Source organism: Arabidopsis thaliana, chromosome 2 (assembly GCF_000001735.4).
Source record: "Arabidopsis thaliana chromosome 2, partial sequence".
Classification (NCBI taxonomy): domain Eukaryota; kingdom Viridiplantae; phylum Streptophyta; class Magnoliopsida; order Brassicales; family Brassicaceae; genus Arabidopsis; species Arabidopsis thaliana.
In genome coordinates, this window is record NC_003071.7 from 16,409,442 (window position 1) to 16,422,941 (window position 13,500).

A 13,500-nucleotide genomic window follows, 5' to 3' on the forward strand; every position below is an offset into this window, starting at 1 on the left:
GAATTCTAGAGTTACTCTTATAGACTTTGTGGCTGCCGAAAATGGCATCAGTTCTCTGCAAGTAATGCACTTGCTTCCACTTCAACGTGCGGATTATGTTCGAATGAATGCACGCGGATTACGTACGGCTATTTGAAAAATGTAAGCATTTTCTCAAGAACATTAAAACAAACGTACGGAAATAGATTGCTTCCGCTTTCCACGTCATCACCGCTACCTCATGCGATGGACTGCCCGAGAAGTGCTTAGGGAAGAAAAAGACGTGGCTCTCGCAGATAGAGCCGAGCCATACTCATGAATCAATCTCATAAGCAGCCATGGCCACATTAGCGTTTAGTTTTATCTTCTCACGGTGACGGACGTTGAAGCCGTCAAAGAAAGTGATAGCTGGTCACGAAACTATATATTGTCTCCTACAACGTTGAAAAAGACCCTCCGTTATACAACTCTAGAAGCAGATAATATCGCCACGCATGTCTACAATCTTTGCCGATCAGAGTCAATGACGAAGCCGGTTCAAGTGAAGGATTTCGTCGCCTTATAGGATAGCTAGGTTGAGTTCATATGTTCATTCATCCGGGAAATGAAGCACCAAACCGCAACAAAGATAGAAACAAGAACGAGAAACAGACACCTGTATATACATTTGTTAATTGTGTTGTCTTTATTATTGGACTAAGAAATCATTATATGAGAACTCAGGACTGGAGAGAAGAAGATCAAAATGTCTGCTTCCAAGCGTGTCTTTTAGTATCGTGATCTGACCTTCCTTAAAGAGTGTGTCCTCTTCAAGTTTCTCTACCTTTTTCTTCAACATCTCCTTCTCTGACTCCAAATCCATGTTTCTCTTTCTGCATTCCTTCACTTCCTTCCACATCTCTTCTCTTTCCTCCAACACTTTTGGTAATGTAAGCAATTCTTTAGCAGCTTCTTGAAGATTGATTTCCATCCGGTTTATGTTCTCGTCCTTCTTCACCATCTGGTGTTAAATCAATCATCAGAACACACTCGAGGAGCTTTAATTCGTTATGAGTAACAAAAATGTAAAGTCTGAAATACCTGCAGCTTGAGGTCTTTTAGTTGATGGTTGTTTAGTGATAGGTTGTCTAATACGTTTTGAATTTCACATTGAAGAACTTCGTTACCCCGTACCCCTGCGGCTACTTCTGCATGCAGCTGTTCGATTTCTTGTTCCTTGGAATACAATTTCTCTCTTAATAAACTCGTGACTAGAGTTTCTGCTCTCAGTTCAGCTCTCAGGGATTTCTAAATTAGATAAAAAAAAAAGGTAAATCATTCAGCACACAGAACAGATAAACATGTAATGAACAGATATTGAAGAAAAAAAAACTTACTTCCACTGAGCGGCTGCTAGGCCTAGCAGCACTTGAGCAAGATGATTCTGAATTTGATGCCATCTCATTGGATTTTTCAAGCAATAAACTTGTTACTGTCTGCAAACTCCTCTTCAGGCTTTCAGTTCCACGTCTTATTCCATGAACCCTCATCTCAGATTCAATCAGAAACTGCTCACTCCAACCACTATTCACTGATTTCTCTTTGATGATTTTCAGAAACTTGTAACATAGCTGAGTACTCTCATTTAACATTGATATACCTTGGTCTTGCAAGTGACATACACGCATCTTCATTTCATTATCTAGCTTGAAGGTCGTCATAATGTCAGCTTCTTCTCCATTTCCTTTTACACGATTCAGCAGACAGTTATTCTCACGACGAAGAGATTCAGCTTCGAGCTTCATTGATTCTACCTCCTTTCTCAGTGACAATTCAACTCCTACCAACCTTAGTTGTTCCATTTGAAGCTTCTTGTCCACATGCTCTGAAGGTTGCTTCTTAATTTCCTCGGAGAAACCATCTCTAAGTCCCTGGATTGTCTTCTCTTGTTCTTTGCAAGTTCTTAGAAGTCTTGTAACAGATTTATGTAACTCCTTGCATTCCATGTCTTTCTCTTCAAAGTTTCTTCTTACGTAATCAAGATCATCGGTACTACCAGTGTAACTCTCTTGTAACTTGGAGAGATTTTGCATAAGAAACAAATTTTCTTCACGCATTTCCTCTGCTGTTGCACTCAACTCCGTAACTGTTTCATCCAAATGTCTTATCATATCGATACGCTCAGTTTCCTTTTCATGAAAGGTCGATATTTCTCTCTGGAGTGAGACATTATGCTCAGCAAGCTCTCTGACACGTTCCCTCAGCCTTTTCTCCTCCACCTTGAAACTCTCGACCTTCGAAGTCCACTCACTTGACCTTCTATCAAGCTCTGTCTCTAACTGAACTTGTAACTCAGTCTTCTCTTTTTCTAGTCGCTTTAAAAGCAAGTCCCAATCATTCTTTACCCGTCTGATATCTTCCCTAGTAGAAGCCCTCTCATCCATTTGTGACCGTAAAAGACTTAAAACCTCAAAAGCTAAGCCTACCCTCTCTTCTTCCATTTGTCTAATATCTCCAACCAAAGATGAAATATCGAAATCACAATCTGAAAGAAACTTCTTCTCCTCCATTTCTTCAGAAAGCAACTTCACTCTCTTCTCAGCTTCTTTATATCTCTTTTCCAGCTCTGAACTAACATCGTCTTCCTTACACATGTCCTTCCCATGTAAGAAAAACTGTTGGTACTGCAGCTCTGTTTGGTCGTCCGGATAATATTCATTCACAGGTTCATATTCTTCAGTCAAAGGAACAACAACATTAGCCAAAACATCCGAGTTTGAGTCAAGAATTTTACCGCAAACATCTTGTATTCTGATGGGCTCATAACTCAAAGCCTTCGACTTGCCCTGAGTATTATGAGAGAGTCTTTCAATAACACTTCTTGCAAGTGAACGAGCTGATGCATCCCTCAAACCTTTAGACTTCCGTTTATCTTTGCCACTCTCTGATAACGGTGAAGGAGATTGAGCTCGCGGTGGAAGCCTCCTTCTACTCCCAGAGAGACTACTACTATGCAAAGAACCGCTCTTTTGCTTACTCCGTTCTAAATGCTCTTCTCCATCAATGTAACGATCCAAGACTTGACTCGAGACATTGCTAGAACATGTTGACATACTTCCATATTCTTTAAATTGTCTTTCCGGAGTTAAACATCTGATGAAACATACAAATTAACAACTTAATATAACAACAACAACAACAATGTCATAGAAAGAAGAGTTTATTTATTACCGTGACGAATGATTCCGCAGTCGATGCTGATTTGAAGAAGTTCCATCAATGACAAAAGCAGCAGAGGACAAAGAACGGCTTCGTCTAAGAGCAGCTCCAGATACTTCACTCTGAGACTTGTTAAGACCCTTTGGACTATTCAAATATCGTTGAAAGTGATCATCTTTTTGCTTGTGAAGCTGTTTATTATGATCAGTTCCATTACCAGATGATGACTTGAAAAAGAAAAGCTTCTTCATTGGTAACAAAGGTTCACTAGAGTTGTGCAGCTGGAATCAAAATTATAAAGAAGCAAAATAAGAAAAAGGTTTCTTCTTTGTTCAAAAAACAAAAGGCAAAACAGCGCATAGAAAGGGACATTGATTAGAGACAGTAATCATGAAACACAAAGGTTTAACAGAGCAGAGAGTGTTCTAAAGTGAAGTCTTACTTAAACACTTGCTCGATGAGAATAATTCAAGAGCATCTTTATTTTTAGCTTTGAAGATTTAGATATAATGGTTTAAAAATAGAAAACAAGATCAAGATCGCCACAAATTACGATCAAAATGAAGAAAATGTCAGAGCTTTTCTGACAGATCCATAAACATCGAAGTGAGTCGTAACACAAGTCAAAAAGACATAACTACCCTTTAAACCTTTCCACTAAAAAAACCTTAAAAAACGAAGCAGAGCATCGAACCTGAGTCTCTCAGTGGCGAAGAAAACAAAGAAGAAAATTTTCAGAGGATTTACGATCAATCAAATACAAATATGGATCAGTAACAGTTTTTTTGTTTGAAATTCAAAATAGAGAAACCAAAAAATCGATGGAGTTATGAAGTTTACCGTATAAACAGAGAGATTGATTCCTCAAAATCGGAAATCGAGGAGATATGGAGGGAAACTCAATCAAAAATCAAAACCGATATTATCAAAGCTGAGTTTTTTTACGGCGTTTAGTTAAACGGAGAGACTTTTTTTACAAGAAGGAAGAAAGCGTTACGGCGGCAGTGTAACGGAGAGAGAAAGGCGTAAGGACAGAGAAACAGGGTTTCTCCGTAAATTCGAGTAGCAATGAAGGGTAATATGGGAAATTGAGTCCGTTCACTTTTTAAATCTTTTTGAAGGAGCGGGCCTTTTTGATTGTTTTTTATTGTGGGCCTAAAATTGTCTTTTTTAGCTGTATATTTTGGTAAGCAAGCATTACTCAATTTTGTTTTTGCCTTTCTCTTAATTAAAACAAATAAGATAATCAGTCTCTGTGAGATTTTTAATTGCTAACTTGTTTGAGGTTTTAAATAGTACCATGCTTTGATAATTATCAGTAAAATATAATGTGGACTAATAAATCTTAGTGATTTGTAATAATAATGTGGTATTTTTTTTCTATTTATGCTAACTAATAAAATAACTAGAATTGATTAGGGGATTTATTGAAATTAATAGGCATGTAGATTTTTAGAACCAGATTAATTTTTTGGCAGTAAATAACAAGAAATCACAAGCCAATCTTATTGGAATTATTAGCACACAGTAAGTTACTTGAACTTACAACCACGTATTAAAAGTAACATAGTAAAGAGAACACACACACACACACACTCCAATCTTATTGGAAGTTTCATGTAGTATATATGACTAACTGGTTTTCACTCGGTGGTGGTGATGGGCACGATAGTGACTCCGATGCTGTGAACAACATCACTAGCTTGTCCATGGAATCCAACGATCTTGTGGCCTTCCTCTCCAAGCGAGAACTTCTTACCAGAATCCATTCCAAACGGCATTGACTCCCTTTTGTTGGTCTTAAACTGAAGACATACAATTATTGGTTCCTCAACTCCGAAGATCTTATCGTAGTAGCCATCTATGTTCATGAGATATTCACCATCTTCAAGCACAAACTGCAAAGATTCAAAACCAACAAAGGATAAGTGTAAATAATCTAGAATGAATTGAAAAAAAAAAAAAAAAATTGTTGTTTTTAAATGACCTCTTCAGCTCCGAGTAATGTCTTCTTCCCATGGTCATCTCCGGGTACAAGGTCTTTGCCCTTACTGTACTCAAATTTGACAAAGGATACACCATCGTTACCTTGTCCTACAAGTATCTTCCTTACACCGTCGTAGACACCATCATCCCATGTAACTCCTTCGTTGCCGCCTATCGCTGGTAGTTTCTTAGATGGAATCAAGGGAGTAGGAGTAGGAACAGGTCCAAAATATGCTCCAAGAGCATCAATAGCTGCATCTTCCTTTCCATGGAACCCGACAAGCCTATGACCCTTTTGCTCCAACACAAACTTCTTACCCACATTATACCCAAAGAATGATGTTCTCCCCTTTGATGTTAAGAACTTAAGTGACGTAATTGCCGTATTGCTAAAAATGTTTGGCTTCTGATAGGTTGCTTCCACCGATTTGATGTATTCATCTGGGTAACCAAGCACAAACTGCAACAAGAAGCAACAAAATAAGAAGACTTTTTGTCTTAAGAGATCTAAATACATGTGTCAATTATATCTACAAAAATTTGAACCGGAGTGTGTGAGAGTTATACTTCATACTACTGCAAAGAATCTACAAACACAATAATTAATCATTGATATTTGGAACCTAATTTATGTCGTTGTACTAATGATCACATATAAATAGAGTTTAACAATTTATAACATTTTTGAGAAATTATTGAACTAGTCGTGTATAAGAAGAACTAGTAAAGTTACCTCGGATGGTGTATCTCCTTTCCCCCCATGGTTACATGTTTTTGCTTCCCCGTCTTTCTCGTACTCAACCTCTAAATAAGTGATACGAGAATTATCTTGATCAATACGCAGCGTTTTAATGCCATCGTAAGAACCATCATCCCAAACACGCCCGTCTGTACCACCTTGGGCATCAAGCTTGTAAAGAGGGAACGGCGTGGTATCCAATACAAAGTAAACTCCAAGAGCGTCGACAGCATCACCTGCCCGTCCATGAAACCCTACGATCTTCTTTCCCTCATCCTCAAAAACAAACTTTGTACCGGTCGTAATTCCAAGTAAGTTTGGACCAAACAATGGAGACTTTCTACCCTTTGAGGTCTTGAAGACGAGGGACGTAATCACCTCTGTGGCAATGAGAGCCACTTGGTGGTAACTTCCCTCCACTGCTATGATGTGTTCGTCCGGGTATTGAATTACAAACTGTATGTAATAGTAACATATATTCAATAAAATTTATAGTATTTAATATTGATAGGTTTAGGATAATTCTCAAGATTTCCTAGTCCTAATATACAGTATCTGAGTTTTGGTTTTATAACGTTGTCTTAGTGTTTGTGTCTTATTCATTTACACAAGTAGTGTAATACAAAAAAATTAGAGAGTCACTAAAGGGTATCCGCCTCAGAAATACTTGCTTCTTCTTGTTTATGTCTTAAAGGATTTATCCAACGTTAATCCGAATTCACAAGAGTAATTTACTAGTATCGCAAAAAATTAAGGGTGAGAATAAATGCAATGAGAACCTCTTTAGGGTGCTGATTTGTTGTCCCATATTCAGTTGTTACTACTTCGCCGTCTTCCTGCACGTACTCAAACTTGATGTAAGTGATACGGTTGAGATCTTGCCCTACATACACTTTTCTTACACCCTCATATACATCGTCGTCCCATTCTTGTCCTCCCTCACCACCGCAGAGTGCCAACTTCCGGTACATCTTCGCCATTTCGAATCTAAAAAATATTGTAAAATGCAAAAATTACTTCTTATATAGATAATCCAAAAACGAAAGTATATATGTACAGCTTTATATATAGTTTTTAAAGCTGGTTTGTGGTTAGTAATACATAAATACCATGATAACACTGTATAGCCTATTCAAATACATAGCAAAAACACCAAAATGATCCAAGAAACACAAATAGAACAATCAACTGATCATGGGTAAATATTTACTGTTTGATGTTGATAGCTCTATTATTGGTGATGTGGTGTAATATAAATCAATCAATTAGGTTTAAAAGTGTTTGTTAAATCTAATATATTCAAGAATACATATCTACATATAAAGAGCTACTTCTTGTTTTAAAAACATTTTGTGAAGCAACATACATAGTAGTGGAAACTAGGAGTTACTTTAAAAAAAAAAAAAAAAAAAAAAATTGAAGGGAGAGAGATAACCAGTTAATTATTGAGCTCTGAATGATGGAAGGAGATGAAGCTTATGGGTATTGAATTGTGTGTATTTATTGACAATCTTTGGCATACAAGGTCTTCTTGATTGTCTTTAATTAATCATTTTAATAATCAACTCGTGTGACACGAGAGACTCCCTCACAAATGCAACAAATAATTAGAGTCCATTACGAGTGCAATATATAATAATAGCATACAACTTTCTAGATGCAGAGATATTTTAAAGTACGACAGATGAACAAAACAATTCATCAAAACAGCATAAACCAAATTCAATATATTGTTAACTAAAACAAATTTGATGATGTTAATGTTGCGATTCCCACCAAAATCTCCTATTTAGTATTAAGAATCTTTTTGACTGCACATTTTGAAAACAGATTTAGAATTATTATCTTCAAACTAAAACGGTGTATAAGCTTTATTTCCTAAGTTACTGTCAGAAATATCATTCATTAAAGTTTCAAATGAATTTAACAGTTATTTAAATTTTGTATAAACTGTGTTCATGCAAAAGTTTGGCTTATCATCATCATATATTCATGTCCTTGCTTTTTGGAGTCGTTGAGGATCGACGGTTGGATACCATGGAGACGATGGTCAAGTTATTTTGGGACGCTGATGTTATGTCATGATGACTCTTTCACATTATCATGTTGTGTTTTATGATTATCAGTATCTAAGGCTCAAAACTAGAATAAGCTCGAAAAGAACATAAAAGAGTCAAAACAACCACAATGATCCCAATAATAACATACAACTTGTCAAATGCAGATACACTTAATTTATCAAAACAAATCATTCAGAATAGTGAAAGTGGTGATTTCTGTTCTTCTTCTCCTTCTTCTCCTTCTTCTCTTTCTGCACCTTGGCTTTCTTCTTATCCTCCTTATCCTTCTTCTTATCCTCCTTGTCCTTTTTCTTCTCCTCCTTCTCCATGTCCTTCCTTTCCTTCTCCTCCTCCTCCTTTTTCTTCGCCTCATTCTCCTTCTTCCTCTGTAGCTTCATCCAGACTGCAGAACTCGATGATGAAGATGAACGTGAACCTGAAGCAGCCAACAAGACGAAGAATAAGAATGATACAATATTGCTCAAAGCCTCAAATCAAGAGTAAGGAGATGAGATGTATATACAATGGAGAAGGAAGAGAACGTTAACCTTTTTCTTTATTTTTTTTGTAGATGGAGTTGAAATGGATCCCAGCTAGATAGCTCATATGAATGACTTTGTCCGGTTCCTTTTGAGACTTGGGCAAAAACTCCATAAATGGAATAAGTTTGATTGATGTAATGAGTATTATTTTTACTTGATACACATCAGCAGCCACTCTCAAAGTCACTTCATCGCCCCATTGGGAATTAGTGGACAATGACATGTTCTTTATGGGAGAAGTCCATATGATCAACAAACCCTTTGTAAATCTTCGGATGAGTTTTAAGCTGAGAGTCATCAATCAATCAATCATCATATGACATTAATACACGTATGAAAAAAACAATCAAAAGTTTGAAGATTGATATTACCTGTTTTACGATTTCTTGTCTAACAAGTTCATGACAATCCGAATTTTGATAAAGTTGATCCGCCAAAGCACGGAACTGAAATAGAATTATTGACAAAAACATGAAAAAGGGTTATTCATAATACGATCAAAAATATATATCAAGTTGATTGTTTGATATAGAAACATTAATTACCTGGCAATTTCCATCACTTTTCATCATGATTTCGGTGTAATTTTCCCATTCCAATCTGAAAATCCAGGAAGAATAAGAAATAACATATATAGTCAGAGATTATCAGGCAAAAAAATAATTGGAACAAAGTTTACAAGAAGAATCGATCAATACCTATACTCAAGTATTTCGCGATCACTAAGACCGTCCAAACACAACGACTTGGTCTGAGTATTAGACATCTTTTAGAGTTGAGATTGATCGATGGTTATTGATTCAGAACAGAGTCTCGATCTCCTCTCTTAGAAAAGATTAGGGCTGCTAGGTTTAACGTTTCTCAAAAAAAAAAATCTTTCTCCAACAGTTAATTGTGAATTATGATGATCCTATCCTTTAATATACTAAAAGAACGAAAAAGAAAAAGCAAAAAATTCCATAATTAAAAAAATAAACGAAATTTACAATTATCTTAAGGAAAAATAAATAGTTCATTTCTTTATGTTTATACCGATGGTATTGTTTTATTTGCGTATGATTTCATTTTCACTTGTATATGTGCCACGTAGGCCTGGGCACGAATCGAATATCCGGAAAATTGGGGATATTTGTTATTCGATTCGTTTTAATCGAATACTTAATTTTATTATTTGCTTTGATCCGAAAATTTTCGAATAAATGAGTACGATAAAAAATGACATCAAGTATTTGATATATTGAGTAAAAGGAATTAGAAATATTAATTAGATGGCAATTTCCATCACTTTTCATCTTGATTTCGGTGAAATTGTGCAACTCCAATCTGAAAATCCGGAGAAAAAAAACATATTTAGTCATGATTAGATTCATATGTAGGAAAAATATATATTTATTTTCTTAAATATATAGGACGACTCATTTTCGATTACTTTTAATATTATTTTTTGTTAAGATTACTTTTAGTCATTTGGGCAACATATGCATAATCAAATCTTGTAAGACCACTTTAGAGATCTGGGCTTTGAGGAAGACAACAATGAGAAAGCTTCTTTTTCTAATGTCTATGTCTTTGAAATGTTACAAGGAGCAATTAAAATAGTGGGTAAAAAGTTTCATTACATCAGTGGGGCTGTGTGTTCAATGTTAGCTACTCTGACACGGCTCATGGTAGATTTATTGAATAGTTGAAGAGAGCACACCAATTCTTATTGGACATATTTGACAGAAACAGTAAGTTACAAACACATCAAAAGTAGTAGAGTAAACACACCAATCCTTATTGAATGTTTTCATTTAGTCGACATGGCACTGGCTGGTTTTACTTATATAATAAAAGGTTTTTCACTTGGTGTTGGTAATGGGCACGACAGTGACTCCGATGCTGTGAACAACATCACTAGCTTGTCCGTGGAATCCGACGATCTTGTGGCCTTTCTCTCCAAGCGAGAACTTCTCACCCGAATCCATTCCGAATGGAGTTGACTCCCTTTTGTTCGTCTTAAACTGAAGACAGATAATCATTGGTGTCTCGACTCCGAAAATCTTATCGTAATAGCCATCTATGGCCGTGAGATATTCACCATCTTCAAGCACAAACTGCAAAGACTCAAAAGTAACAAGGATAAGTGTATAATTTAAAATAAAATTAGCTGAAAAAAGAAAAAACATAACTCTTGTTTATGGAACTGACCTCTTCAGTTCCGAGTAATGTCATCTTCCCATGGTCATCTCCAGATACAAGATCTTTTCCTTTATTGTATTCAAACTTGACAAAGGCTACACCATCGTTACCTTGTCCTACAAGTATCTTCCTTACACCATCGTAGACACCATCATCCCATGCAACTCCTCCGCTGCCGCCTATTGCTGGTAGTTTCTTGGCTGGAATTATAGGAGTCGGAGTAGGAATAGGTGCAAAATATGCTCCAAGGGCATCAATAGCTGAACCTTCCTTTCCATGGAACCCGACAAGCCTACGACCCTTTTGCTCTAGCTTAAACTTCTTACCTCCCTTATACCCAGAGAATGACGTTCTCCCCTTCGATGTTTCAAATGTAAGCGATGTAATGACGACATTGCGGAAAATGTCCGGTTTATCATAGGTTGCTTCCACCGATTTGATGTATTCATCCGGGTTAAGCTCAAACTGCAACAAAATCAAAATTTAAGAATACTTCTGTCGCAAGATATCAAAAGTTATATTTAAGACCTAAATTTTGGTTGTTCTACTATATCTCACAGTTTCTAGAAATTTACCTTCAGTGATCTTTCTTGTTTCACCCCATGGCGACATGTCTCTAACTTACCGCCTTTCTCGTACTCGAACTCTAAATAAGTAATACGAGAATTATCTTGACCAATACGCAGCGATTTAACGCCGTCGTAAGAACCATCATCCCAAACACGCCCGTCTGTACCACCTTGGGCATCCAGCTTGTAAACAGGCGGAGACGTTGTTAGAGAGCCATGTACAAAGTAAACTCCAAGCGCGTCGAGAGCATTACCCGACCGTCCATGAAACCCTACGATCTTCTTTCCTCCATCCTCAATAACGAACTTTGTACCGGTCGTAATTCCAAGCAAGTTTGGACCAAACAGTGGTGACTTTCTACCCTTTGAGGTCTTGAAGACGAGGTTTGTGATCACCTCTGTGGCACATAGAGCCACTCCGCGATAGTTTCCTTCCACCGCTATGATATGTTCGTCCGGATATTGAAGTACAAACTGTTTATGAATTAAATATCATTTCTTCAATCAAGAAATTAAAATTTCTAACCAAAAAAATCAAGAAACTAAAATTCACGAAAAGAACTTATAATTGATCGGAGCTTGTAGTATAATAGTTTGTTATAGTGTTGTAGTGTGAGTTTTAGATATTTGATGTAGAAAATTTGGAATGTGATGAGAGGGTAAATGAAGTGAAGAACCTCTTTGGGTTGTTGAATGATTTTCCCATATTCAGTTGTTACGACTTGGCCGTCTTCCTTCACATACTCGAATTTGACGTAAGTGATACGATTGATATCTTGTCCTACATACACTTTTCTTACACCCTCATATACATCATCGTCCCATTCACGCCCTCCTTCACCACCGTAGCCTGTCAACTTCCGGTAGATTTTCGCCATTTTGTATTTTTTCAAATACTGTAAAATGAATTTTTTAACTAAATTATCCAAATCCAAATAAAGTGTATATTCAAGCTTTATAATGTTTACTAAGCCGGGATCCCGGATCTGTGATTGGTGATACACTAGCCTATTGAATTGCATAGCAAGACATAGAGAGCAATGATCAACTAATGAGTACCTATTTACGAAACTAAAGTTGTAATTTGTATAAACAAATCAGAACTTGAGAGAGAGAGAAGAGAGAACCTGTAAATTCTTGATCTTATTCAGAATGAAATTAAGGAACTATCAACTATGTCTATTTATTGATACAATTTGGAACACGTTTTTGTTGATTCCAATAATTTAGTTATACTTGTAAGTTGTAACTAAATCATGATTGACCTTTTTCTGTTCCCTTTACTTTTCCTTCAAAAAGAATATGAGAAGGAAAACATTTTACAAGGCCAAACCAATCCCCATAATTTGTAATTTAAGTCATATTAGAAGAGAAATAGCCAAACTAACCCAAAATATATTAGAGATCTCAAGAGCATCCTGGCTGCATGTTATCATTCTGGACGATATGTCACGAGACGAGAGGTTCTAACAAATAAAGCAATAGATGATTTTGATAAGAGTCCAATAATACTAGCATATTACAAGTTGTCAGATGGAGACATCCATGATTGTAATGAACAGAGGAACAAAACAATTTTGTTTCACAAAGAAATTTTGTTATAATATTTTTCATATACTGTTTACATCGTCGTCCCATTCACGTCCTCCTTCATCACCGCAAAGTGCCAACTTCCGCTAGATCCTCATCCATTTTGAATCACCAAATTAATCCTTAAAAATGAAAAAAAAACAAACTAAACTATTTGTTAGTCCAAGTATGAATGCATAGCTTTATAATCATTTCCTAAGCTGGATATGTGATTGGTAATAAACTAATACTACCATGACAACATTGTACCCTATTCATATACATCGCAATAAAATACCAAAATTTTCCACTAATCGCAGATAGAGGAATCAACTAATGCATGGTAGGGTAAATATTTATAGTGTGATGTTGATAGCTCTATTATAGGTGTACTATATAAATCAATGACGATATAAGTATACTGTATAGTATTAAACAAGCCCCACACAACAAACTGAAATTGCATCCACATATTCATTTCTCACGTTTATTTCATCTATATATCCTACCCTACTTGCTCATAAACTTTCCTCTCTTGTCTTAAACTTTTAACGTTACAAAGTCACAGCCACAATATTCTATCCTCACCGATATAATAATCACCGCAACAGTATAATCTTACCTTGATATCTATTATATGGATTAAAACCCGATTTCTTACTAAACATTTGACACTT

At 36.2% G+C, this 13,500-nt stretch overlaps 4 protein-coding genes across 12 annotated transcripts; all 4 read right to left on the reverse strand.

The window, feature by feature from the left end:
• Positions 1-97: 97 nt before the first annotated feature.
• On the reverse strand, positions 98-4,433 carry AT2G39300 (CAP-gly domain linker). Of its 4 annotated transcripts, NM_001336763.1 has the most exons (6): positions 4,018-4,433; positions 3,190-3,458; positions 2,753-3,111; positions 1,356-2,650; positions 1,060-1,266; positions 98-979 (listed from the first exon to the last, which is right to left on the reverse strand). In NM_001336763.1, exons 2-6 carry the CDS (start codon positions 3,426-3,428, stop codon positions 668-670), a joined length of 2,412 nt encoding a protein of 803 aa, NP_001324687.1. In that variant the 5' UTR covers positions 3,429-3,458; positions 4,018-4,433; the 3' UTR covers positions 98-667. The 4 variants fall into 4 exon arrangements, with proteins under 4 accessions (NP_001324687.1, NP_181462.4, NP_001189711.1 ...); NM_129487.6 differs by having other exon boundaries at positions 1,356-3,111; NM_001202782.2 differs by lacking the exon at positions 4,018-4,433 and adding an exon at positions 3,620-3,765 and having other exon boundaries at positions 1,356-3,111.
• A 159-nt stretch (positions 4,434-4,592) lies between these two features.
• Positions 4,593-7,404, reverse strand: JAL22 (jacalin-related lectin 22). 4 transcript variants are annotated; one of them, NM_001084552.1, is made up of 6 exons: positions 7,338-7,374; positions 6,682-6,889; positions 6,247-6,358; positions 5,897-6,156; positions 5,165-5,623; positions 4,632-5,075 (listed from the first exon to the last, which is right to left on the reverse strand). In NM_001084552.1, the coding sequence occupies exons 2-6, from the start codon at positions 6,880-6,882 to the stop codon at positions 4,821-4,823; spliced, it is 1,287 nt and encodes a 428-aa protein (NP_001078021.1). In that variant the 5' UTR covers positions 6,883-6,889; positions 7,338-7,374; the 3' UTR covers positions 4,632-4,820. The 4 variants fall into 4 exon arrangements, with proteins under 4 accessions (NP_181463.1, NP_001323620.1, NP_001078021.1 ...); NM_129488.4 differs by having other exon boundaries at positions 4,593-5,075; positions 5,897-6,358; positions 7,338-7,404; NM_001161092.1 differs by lacking the exon at positions 7,338-7,374 and adding an exon at positions 7,269-7,296 and having other exon boundaries at positions 5,897-6,358.
• A 631-nt stretch (positions 7,405-8,035) lies between these two features.
• AT2G39320 (Cysteine proteinases superfamily protein) lies at positions 8,036-9,076 on the reverse strand (the record flags this gene model as incomplete). The annotated part of the gene is made up of 4 exons (NM_129489.2): positions 8,036-8,398; positions 8,511-8,730; positions 8,876-8,950; positions 9,050-9,076. 4 exons carry the CDS (start codon positions 9,074-9,076, stop codon positions 8,151-8,153), a joined length of 570 nt encoding a protein of 189 aa, NP_181464.1. The 3' UTR covers positions 8,036-8,150.
• A 965-nt stretch (positions 9,077-10,041) lies between these two features.
• On the reverse strand, positions 10,042-12,717 carry JAL23 (jacalin-related lectin 23). 3 transcript variants are annotated; one of them, NM_001336766.1, is made up of 6 exons: positions 12,643-12,717; positions 12,382-12,532; positions 11,932-12,150; positions 11,261-11,728; positions 10,695-11,150; positions 10,042-10,600 (listed from the first exon to the last, which is right to left on the reverse strand). In NM_001336766.1, exons 3-6 carry the CDS (start codon positions 12,130-12,132, stop codon positions 10,346-10,348), a joined length of 1,380 nt encoding a protein of 459 aa, NP_001318382.1. In that variant the 5' UTR covers positions 12,133-12,150; positions 12,382-12,532; positions 12,643-12,717; the 3' UTR covers positions 10,042-10,345. The 3 variants fall into 3 exon arrangements, with proteins under 3 accessions (NP_001318382.1, NP_001323546.1, NP_181465.1); NM_129490.4 differs by lacking the exon at positions 12,643-12,717 and having other exon boundaries at positions 10,072-10,600; positions 12,382-12,466; NM_001336767.1 differs by lacking the exon at positions 12,643-12,717 and having other exon boundaries at positions 10,053-10,600; positions 11,932-12,417.
• Between the last annotated feature and the right edge of the window lie 783 nt (positions 12,718-13,500).

Bases quoted from the DNA above. Each gene is read 5' to 3' on its own strand.
- JAL22 (NM_129488.4), bottom strand. From the start codon at position 6,882: ATGGCGAAGATGTACCGGAAGTTGGCACTCTGCGGTGGTGAGGGAGGA. The intron at 6,359-6,681 runs GTTCTCATTGCA...TATTACATACAG, and splicing joins CAAATCAGCACCCTAAAGAG to TTTGTAATTCAATACCCGGA. The intron at 5,624-5,896 runs GTAACTTTACTA...TTCTTGTTGCAG, and splicing joins AAGGAGATACACCATCCGAG to TTTGTGCTTGGTTACCCAGA.
- AT2G39300 (NM_129487.6), bottom strand. From the start codon at position 3,428: ATGAAGAAGCTTTTCTTTTTCAAGTCATCATCTGGTAATGGAACTGAT. The intron at 1,267-1,355 runs GTAAGTTTTTTT...TATCTAATTTAG, and splicing joins CTAGCAGCCGCTCAGTGGAA to AAATCCCTGAGAGCTGAACT. The intron at 980-1,059 runs GTATTTCAGACT...ATTTAACACCAG, and splicing joins TAAAAGACCTCAAGCTGCAG to ATGGTGAAGAAGGACGAGAA.
- JAL23 (NM_001336767.1), bottom strand. From the start codon at position 12,276: ATGCAATTCAATAGGCTAGTGTATCACCAATCACAGATCCGGGATCCC. The intron at 11,729-11,931 runs GTTCTTCACTTC...ATTCATAAACAG, and splicing joins TCATTCAACAACCCAAAGAG to TTTGTACTTCAATATCCGGA. The intron at 10,601-10,694 runs GTCAGTTCCATA...GAGTCTTTGCAG, and splicing joins CATTACTCGGAACTGAAGAG to TTTGTGCTTGAAGATGGTGA.